At 34.1% G+C, this 10766-nt stretch overlaps 1 protein-coding gene across 1 annotated transcript; it reads right to left on the reverse strand.

Annotated features, from left to right (window-relative positions):
• Positions 1-239: 239 nt before the first annotated feature.
• Positions 240-5537, reverse strand: LOC128548858 (C-C chemokine receptor type 1-like). Its single transcript, XM_053524379.1, has one exon. It carries the CDS (start codon positions 5415-5417, stop codon positions 4260-4262), a length of 1158 nt encoding a protein of 385 aa, XP_053380354.1. The 5' UTR covers positions 5418-5537; the 3' UTR covers positions 240-4259.
• Positions 5538-10766: the final 5229 nt, after the last annotated feature.

Below are 10766 nucleotides of genomic sequence, written 5' to 3' on the forward strand. Positions count from 1 at the left end.
ACAATAAATGTTAGCAATTACAACCGTAGTTTTCTATTTTCTTTTATATAAGACTCTATGTTTCAATTTTTGTTTGATGTCGGATTCGGCCGTACTTGCAACCAATGGTCAAAATGATATCTTCCCGTTTTATATGAGTGTAGGCTACATATTGGTTTGATGGCTTAGAGTCAGTGTATACCATGTACCCTTGAAAGAATGTTCTATTGCAGTAAAAAACAAAATTTGTGTAAGCTTTATAAAATTTATTACAAAGTATACAACATAAAACAACAGAAGTTCACTGATAATGCTTTACCTCGTTTCCACGTTTCTATGGCGATAATAAAATAAACACAAAACAGGTAAAATGATGCAACAAAATCTTATAATAGTTTCAATGTTAAGGAATATAGCAAGATACCAAACAGCCTGGTTTGGATACTGTAAAGATGTTTCTCTAAAAATATTAATAAAACTGATTAAAAGAGACAATTTAAGATTTAATATGAAAAAAAAAGACTTTTGACTGAATATCATAAGTATATTTAAGCATGGCTAAGAAACTATATACATGTATAGCCTGGACAAGTGATATGTAACGTCGTCATCTATGTGTATCATCAAAATATAAAATTATTTGGCAATTTTGAACGCTTAAAATTTTCAAGCGTTTAGTAAAAGTTCATATCTTATAATAAAAACAATGAACAAAAAGTAAATTGTTTAACACCGCCGGTGCTTGGATATTCATAGATTTTTTTGAAAAATGGCTGCATATCGTTCTTGTATAGAACAGAGGTTGCAAAATGTTTTCCAGGTGATAGAAATGCCCATGTGTGTATAAATTATGCATAATACATATAGGTATTGAAAGCGGTTTTTTTTTGCGCTAAACGACTCGTGCTTTCCTCTCATGTTCCTTATATTCCAACAAGATTAATTCGATATACAGCGATTTGGTTGTCGTCATAGAAAATCATTATCGAATATCTATAAAGTTGTTATATCGTTAAAAATATACAAATCATCTAGATTTTTTCTCAACGATAGAAAGGTTATTTGGATTTTCACGAGCAATACACCATCGTATTTAACGTTGACGTAATTCAAAACAGCCGCGTGATGATGTAAATGTAGAACCCTGGAGCCGCAGCCCGTCCATACCGAAATAACTTGATAGTGTTTCATACTGTCGCTTTAAAGCGTTTCGGTAAAAGTTTTGAGAAAATAATCATACTTATGTGAAGACATATGGACTTTATACAGAAACTCAGGATTAATTCTAACCTTCAGCCTGACGGCGGCAGGGATTCTGCCTTTGCAACAAATGCAGACTGTACGTCCGTGCAGGTTGATCGTGACCTGCACTGCAGTAATTTTTTAAAGAACACCCATTCAAATACAATAAGAAATGGTATTGCCCAAACTGAATGAGGGACAGGTCCGTTTTAGAAAAGCGAGGTAAAGTTTAAACGGAAATGGTAGCGCATACGTTTGCAATCGAGCAAACCTTTGAAAGAACATGAAGCCACGCTTCATGTGACACAAACGAAACCACTATATTTGATCAGATTAAACGAATAATAAGAGAATATCAAAGTGTGTATTTAAATACAAATTGCATGAATGACATAAGTACCGTTTTAAATGCATTTTAAAGTCCTTGAAGGCATAACGTTAACATTTTAAATGCACTTTCACGCAACAGCATGTTATATGAATATAATACCGGGGTATTGTCATGAACTACATGTACAACAAAGAATTATAAGCAACATTATATATTCTTACAGAAAACAACAACAGATAAAGCTAGTATATTACAATCGTCAAAAGCTGATATCTTTTATATTATATTTAGACGGTATATACACACCCATACGTTTTTAAAAGCTTCTTATTCAGATATAACAAAACTAATTATAAGCTTATAACTACAAAAAAGGTACTGGAAACTAAAAGGAATACAATGCCTGCTTCTGTCGCCATATTTGAACAATGTCCCAAGCTATACGTAACACCTACTTCAGAGACATTTCCCTTCCCGCATCCTCTCCTACCCAATCTCCAATACTTTACAATTAATTTAATTCTATACCTGGTTGAGGGGATCATGTCAAAGAAAATCGAACAAATGGTACTGCCTAAATTGAATGATGGGCAAGTTCATTACATAAATTTAGTAGGGTAAGGGTTAATTGAAAATGAAACATTTAAACACAAAATTTGTAAACTATAATTCCAAAGCTAATGAGCCGAAAAACATCAAATATTGGAGAAAAAAAGACAAAACTTGAAAAAACTAGGATTTGAATACAATCAATTCTAATTGTGTATAAAACAGCATTATCAGCTCGTATTTCCCCCTTTAAAAATGTTCCAATCGTGTACACACAGTGAAAATAGCATGAAAACTATTAATTTTAACTCTCATTCAAACCTTAAAAATGTCTGGCCATAAAAAGTATTATCAACACAAGTAGTTTATAATAAAAACAATTAGCACACATATAAATTCAAATTACAGATAAAAAGTGACGACACTAAGAAATGAATTGTCATAAGCTTCAAATAATCAAATACCTCTTTTAGTCATACCACCATAAAATATTTGTACATTTGTACAAATAAACAGAACACTACAGTAATACAAACTTATCACACACCTAATATTAAAATGAATTGCAATACACTTACAATATATTTAGCTGGACACAAGACATATACTAAATAGAATAATAAAGCAATATTTACAGTTTTCTTCCATGGATTGTATTTTAGAAGTAACCGTACATGCAACTCACGTCACGCAATGGTATAAATAACGAGCCACTCACGTCACACACAACTGTATAAATAACGTGCCTTTCACGTCACACAACGGTATAAATAACATGCCTTCCACGTTACACAAAGGCATAAATAACGTGCCGATCACGTCCCATAACGGTATAACTAACATACCAATCACGTAACATAACGGTATAAATAACGTGCCACTCACGTCGCACAAATGACATAAATAACGTGTCATTCACGTCACACAACGGTATAAATAACGTGCCACTCACGTAACACAGCTGTATAAATAACGTCGACCGACGAAGGCGACTTTAGAACGCCGCCGTTATTTCTATATATTTTTGTGTTGAATCTAACGCAATTGTATATAAATTAAAAGAAAGTAAACGAAAAATAACTACAAAAATACGTTACGCGTTTTCTTTGAGTATGAAAAGCTTCTATTCTACCTACTCGCACCGACATTTTTAAACGTGTTCATACACAAGAAAGACGTCGCAAAGTATAAATGCGCTCAGTATATTTCGTACTAGTCAATAGATAACTTCCTTATTTAGTACATACCCTTCCGGTTTTGTTCTTTAAAGATATTAATAGCATAATCTTTATCAAAAGTATTGAACAGGTATTTCAAAGCTGTTTTGTTAGATCTTCTTGACACGAGTATTCTGAGTCTGAGCAACAATATAAAACTATTTCACATGTTGTATTTGCGGGGGATTATGTACCTGATCAAATTCCTATATCCGCACCTCCAGACAATGAAAGATTATTTTTCTTGCGTAACGTAGGCCTACCTTATGAATTTAGACATTTTTCATTAAAACCTCGTATATACGACACGAGAGTTCTATGTAGCCTGGAACACTAGACGAATTCTACCAGCACTAGTAAAACCACTGGAGGCTGAACACCACGAAATCCGGCTGTTCTTTATTTCATATAAATCCACTTACTTCATAACGGCTTTTTCGACATTTTCAAGCATATCCGATTTGCAGAGACTTATATTCCCTAAAAGAACTAGATCGCTACTTTAGAAAAACGAAATGAAATGGGGGTGTTAACTTTTATATAAGAAAAATACAACCCACTTAATTTACTACTTTTCGTTTCTTTCAGTTTCTCTTTTCGAGACATTAAATTCTTACGCCGCAATTTTTACCTAGCATGCGATAGGAACATGCCGATTTCGATCGAATGCAAGGTGATACATACTGAAATGCGGTAGGGTAAAAGTAAACACGTTGCTGTTGAGAAAAGGCACTCGGAAAGGAAAAAAAGATTAGGACTTTTTATATTTGGATTACTTGTGACTAGACCAGCGGAGGCTTAAATTCTACTTGGCAGTGATCAGCCTGGAAACTACTGTCGAATGCAAAATGTCTATGTCATTTTTTGTATGATGCAAACACTCGCCGGACTTAAAACCTAAAATAACGCTGACCCATGTTTTTATTTTGGTAAAGTAGTTTCTATATACTGAATTGAGATTCTTGCCGGCGCATTAGTTTAGGTGTTGAAGAAATCAAATCATCGGCATGTGCACTTACTTCTGTCGGCAAAAGAGTGGTGCTTCGCGTTTTTAATTCATTACGAATTCCTTTCATTATACCAGCCCGATCGTTTGGAATGCATCCGAATAACATTTCTTTCACATCGGCACGAAATCTCGAACCAACGAGAAAGTAAACGAATACATTGACAGCGCTGTTGCAATCATTCACAACCTTTAAGTAAACAGACCAGAACTGGTAATAAGCATAGCTTAGGTATATATCTGGGTCGAAAAAACCGTAGTCCGTATGAAGATAAAAGAAAATGTAGGGGGAATTAGTGAGAAGGAAAACTATGTTGACGCTTAGTAAGGCGATGTTGACAGACGTTCCTCTGTTTCTTTTTTCAGTGCTGTGTTTTCTAATTTTTCTGCGCAGAAGTGTTGACATAATGATAAAAGAACACACGAGAATAATGGCGTATGGTATAAAATACTTGACTGTTATCAGAACCCATATGACATACTCCACGTATAGTTCAAGATATTCCTCTTTTATTTGACAGGTGAGACTAGAGTAGGCCATAAATCTCTCATGCAAGAAAGCAAGTCCTAGGAAAAGTATCCACGTGAAGACGATGACGATATAAGCTGTATTCGCTGTGCACAGGCGCTTGACTTTGAATGGCATCCAGACGCTCATTACCCTTTCAAGAGAAATAACCACGAGCATCCAGGTAGCTATGTATGCAATAGCAAATGAAAAAACGTTTCGGTAATGGCAGTCGGCGTCGGATGTTGGAGGCTTGATATACCCATGCGCTAGAAAGTAGAGAGTGAATGTGTTTGAAGTGTTAAGGCTCAAATCTGCTACTGCCAAACCTTTCAGATAAATCGATGTAGAAAAGCCACGATTCTTCTTCTTCATCAGCACTAAAATGACCAGAGAGTTACCAAGTATTGACACGATCCAAATTATTATCACAAGATAGTTATACAGGAAAATTCTAGCATTGCGGTACGAAACAGGAAGTAAGTCAAAAACACTGCTTCCATAATATTGGTTCTCTCTCGATGTATTTGTGTCATTAGAATCGTTCAAACTTGTCTGAGCTATGTCCATTGTGGAATCATTCATTATTCCAACCTGTTTTAATTATTACTATTTAAGAATACTTTTCCAAAATCTTACAACAGTATTTACCAAGTAAATTAATTTTTTTATCACTCTGTCTTTATTGTAGAACGAATGTTAACATTCAATATCTGTTACTTCTTCTCTTACACTAGCTTCAGATAAGGTTATGTTGTAATCTTCCAAAGACCGTGTTATATAACATTTTGTCGAATAAGATAAGCTTGCCGTAAAAGGTGGGACGTAATGATTTCAGACAAACTATTGGTAAAATATCAAATGGAAGGCGTGACTAAGGATATGGCGTTAATGATGTAAAAGAGTAAATAAAACTTATAGAGAATTTATCTGTTGAAAAGTCTTCTTTCGTCGTTTTTCTGGTTGCTATTGAAGTCCTCAATGCATGTACACGAGCTCTGTTTTGTCTCAGTATTCAAAATACCAGTCGTCTCCCCTTCTTTTGTTCAAAACAAAAGACGTATATATACTAGATGTAAAGACGATGGTAAATTTAAAGGACTACTTTATTCACCGTTGATGGAAGTAATATTTTATTTAAACCTTCTACACCTTTTTACACCTTTTGCAATTTACAAATAAGATGAAAGCCCTTGCCGATACATGTATTACTGAATACTAAATGTTCTATAAAACGTTTTTATCTGATCCTTAGCCTGACGATACTACTGACATTAGGCCAGTAGTAGTAAATTTGTTCTTAGCCTTAAGCACTTCTGGTCTGTAGTTTCAAGCAGATATATCTATTCTGATTCTACAACTGAAACAGGATTTAGCTTAGCAAAAGGTTCCTCCTTGTGCATATACAATATTCTGTGAAATCAGATGATTAATTATATGCCAGTGATGTAAACATTTCTTTTTTCTGTTCTTGCATAGCCACCGATGTCTAAGTTAAACCTGGTTTCTGTTTATTTGTTGTGGATCCGATGTATTGTTGACATTTTGGTAGAGAAATGGGAGAAAATTCTGTACATTGTGAAGTTAAAGTTAATTAAAGTATGAGCAGTACTACCAGGTCTCAGCAGTATTATTTTGGTGTGATTTTCAACCAGGAAATATGGTAAGAGAAATCTTTCTAAGAAGATACATGACGCCTACTTTTCTTTTCATTCGTGTCAGTTTTATCATATATCTTTAAAATGAGGTAAAGATATGTTCTCTGAAATGGGCCAAGTTATGTTTGATAGCGCTTTAAAATTGTCAGTTTTATAAAGGATATATAGATATATAGGGAATATATTTTCTCGCTAATGTGACTTATGGCCTTATTGCAACAATGTATAATGTATGAACAATCAAATTTTCTTTTTGTGTTGTTGAACGATCTAGGGGCCAGTGCCTTTAAAAATATTTACAGAACATCATTTCGTTAAAAAGAAGAATGTTTGTCCTTTAACATTTATAAAACGACTAATCATGCATAAGATAATAGTAGTAATCGCTTGTATTTCTAATTACGAATTCCAAAACACCGGAAATACGTGGGGACAGCATTTGTGATGTCTGACGAATGGATGGACTTACAGGAAAATAAACAAAAATATAACAATACAGAGTAACAATTTAATAAACAAAATGAATATTCTAAATTGCAAACTAATCCCCGTGAAAGATGTTCTAATAATTTCAGTTCTTCAGCAACAAAACAAAAAATCTGAAATTGGTCGGTGATAACTTCTAGCGTTGATCATTTTCGTAATTTGATCGGTTATTCGAAGGAGCATTAAAACTGCAAACAATAAACCCACTCGATCACAAATTATTTTAGAAAAAGATGATTTCTATCAAGAAAAATTTTCTTTGCCAAAATGGTAATATATTATAGCAAATCTATTGTTTTTATGTATTTAAACATTCACTTAATCCTAATTGAAAACCCTCGAAAATCTAAGAATACTCGGTAACGGCTTGATGACAAAACATCAACAGACAAAACATGGACACTGCATTTCATCGACACGACGGAACATCGACCCGACACTTCAGCGGCACGACTAAGCATCGTCACGGTCAAACAGAATAAAAACGATAGAATATTGACAAAAATTACATACAAGATGTGACATCGGATGGATGTATTCACCCTTCACATTAATATGAACGATTTCATACTTTAACGTACACTTTTATATTAATGCAGGTGCATTTCGGATTTGTACCAGCAGGTATATTTTTGTGTGAAATATACCTGCACGTAAAAATTGTACCTGCAAGTATACTTTTGATACTCATTACTCTATCTTTTTACTTTTGACCTGAATGCTGCACTTTAATTTTATGCATGTTTCACAAATAACAGGCCAGTACTAGTTCGTCCCATGAAAGACGGTTTTGCATGTATCCGTGTTTACACCGGGCATGTTAAAGAATTAGACTGTCTGTTCGCAAAGAGCTAGACTAAGTAATCGGGACTCTCTCTCTCTCTCTCTCTCTCTCTCTCTCTCTGGCTTTGGGGTTTCCTCTCGCTTTGTACCTCAGGTCAGATCACTCTGTTGTACATGTGTGCGATTTGTGGGGATATGGACCGCTGAGAGAAAAATATTGAGAAATAAAGAGACCTATATCACATTGAAGACTGAAGAGAGTTATCATAATTTCCAATGTATCTCTTTCAGAGCACGCGACTGGAAAAAGTTATGGTGTCATAAATGTGGCGGCTAAAGAGAAAATAAGAAAAGCTGAAAATGTATGACTGCTGAATAATTACAAATGAAAACGTCCTTGAAAATTATGTTTACATGTAACTGTAAAAATAAAACATTTAGTGAAGTTAAGGTTTATTCTAGCAGATAAAACCTTTTTATGAATAAGAAGATGGAATTTATCATGCTTAAAGTAAAAAAATATCCGTAAATGTCTGAAAATTACTAAATAACGATATTAAGAGAGTAATTTTCTGCTTAATGTTCGATTTAAGAGAGAAGCAGTCTGATTATCTATCACTTCCATAGTCAAAAAGCATGATCATATAATCTATATACCCTTGTTATCTGTATGATTGTGTCAGATCAGGTAAATGCCCCGACACTGTGGTCAGAAAGCAAAATCAATAGGAAAATAATCTGTTACATGGTGCAATCTTGAGAATGCTGTTTCTAATGTATAAACAGTTTAAAAACGTAGACTATCTAATAGTGTCGAGTCTCCTATCAAAATTGATAAATCCAATTAAATAATTGCCCGTAAACCTAAGTTAATGACAACACCGAAAGGAATCATCAGAACTTTTCTCTATGTATGTTTCAGTCTAGCATACTTGGTGGTATATGATGTTTAACTGTATATTTACGTTTTAAATGAGGAACTTTAGAGTACTTAAGCCTTCACACTGTGTCCTTCCAATAAACAGGATTTGGTCACTAATCAATCCCTGAAGTTTGTATGTTCAAAGTTGACCAGCAAGATTATGTTGGCTTCCTTAATTGCATATACAAATACATTAAGCTCGTTTCATAGATAATTTAACCTCTTATACATGCACCACGACTAATTAATTTAATCATATAACCTCACGTCGAACTGCTTTTTTAACCCACGTGAAAAGATATTGCGACAAAGTATATGAAAACTCTGGTAAAACCATTCGTAGTCTGTATAAACTCTTGCATATCCTAGAAAAAATTAAATCCAACAATTGCAATGTTTGCTGTTCAATAGTTTCATATGATTCATTTACTCTTTATACCTATTTACCAAATAATATAATGAATGACAAACCTTTTCTGCTTGTAACATTTTTTCCATGTGAACCTGTGAGGCAGTTTGTAAAACCCTTTCCTTCTTACTGAAAAACATTGATGTCAGGTTAGGGAATGCAGTTTCCATGAGAACTACTTCTGCCTAGCTTGTCTCAGATTTGAGTGAAGTTTCTATATTTAGAATAATCACGCATTCTTGATGACGTTTTCAAATACGGCCAATCAGTTGTTGATCGAATAGTTGATATTTTTATGCCGGGGAGGTGCAGTGATTAAATGAAACCAATAATTCAAAGACTAAATTACTGCATCGCTTTGAATTAACATTGATTTAAATACACAGATTGAATTGAGATTGTTCTTTTTTTAGATGAGGATGCCCCCATACAATCTTTTGAAATATATGAGCTTAGGTAAATGTCTGTTACTAGATACCTGGTTTGTCGCACAACAGATTTGTAGGTCATGTTGTCTGTCGATATATGCGACGTTAAATAAATGCATTTTCCTGTACCTTTATAAAATCAGCAATACATCTTTGCAAGAGTGACTTTCAAGAATTCAATGAACGTCATCAATATGTTCTTTTGCAGAACTACCGCCTAAATGTCAATATCATATTTTAGAATTGTGTGTGTGTGTGTGTGTGTGTGTGTGTGTGTGTGTGTGTGTGTTTTCTTTTAGAAATTTAAAAACACTTCTGCTACAAGGAGTATCAAGACAGTATTTAATTATCAAATTCAAAGAAAAATTGCCCAAATGTATTTGGTAAAATGATAAAATGTTTTATTATATGAGGTTCTGGCCCGCTTATTTGGAGATACTGTGCATATTTCGTGTTCAGTCCTTTGTCAGCTGGATAGTAATCTTTCCTCCTTTACCGTGTCCAAAGAAAGAGGTGGACGAAGCCATGATAAGTATTTCTTAAAGCACACTGGTACTGAGCTGTTTTGCTATTTTCCTGCTTTTCTGGCTAATCGGGTCTTTAATAATTTTCTGCTGTTGTTCTGTATTTTGCAACGGCATGGACTACATGCGTAAATATTTGTTAAAAGCTTTAAGAAGACCCCTTAAAAGTATAGAGCTCAATTAAACAAAATGATGAAGGGCTTAACTGAGTTTGTTCATGAGAGGTTTATGATAGGTATTTCTTAAAGCACACTGGTACTGAGCTGTTTTGCTATTTTTCTGCTTTTCTGGCTAGTCGGGTCTTTAATAATTTTCTGCTGCTGTTCTGTATTTTGCAACGGCATGGACAACATGCGTAAATATTTGTTAAAAGCTTTAAGAAGATCCCTTAAAAGTTTAGAACTCAATTAAACAAAATGATGAGGGGCTTGACTGAGTTTGTTCATGAGAGGTTTACAAAGGTGAAGTAACCCCTCTCGCCCTCTAGCAGGAACTTAAGCGGAATTCTATTATGATAAAATTAAAAGAACTCCATAATACGAAAGCACCAGAGGTTTTATTTATATAATTATTTATCCCATCATTTTCGTGCTTCACATATCGTGTCTTTAGTTTCCCTTGCATGAATAAGATATTCAGTATCTAGAGCTTAATGTTTGTATACTGTTCTATTACATTGGAATATGATGGGGATATAGTGTGAGCATTCCTGCCAAACTACTGT

Source organism: Mercenaria mercenaria, chromosome 15 (assembly GCF_021730395.1).
Source record: "Mercenaria mercenaria strain notata chromosome 15, MADL_Memer_1, whole genome shotgun sequence".
NCBI lineage: Eukaryota > Metazoa > Mollusca > Bivalvia > Venerida > Veneridae > Mercenaria > Mercenaria mercenaria.

Bases quoted from the DNA above. Each gene is read 5' to 3' on its own strand.
- LOC128548858 (XM_053524379.1), bottom strand. From the start codon at position 5,417: ATGAATGATTCCACAATGGACATAGCTCAGACAAGTTTGAACGATTCT.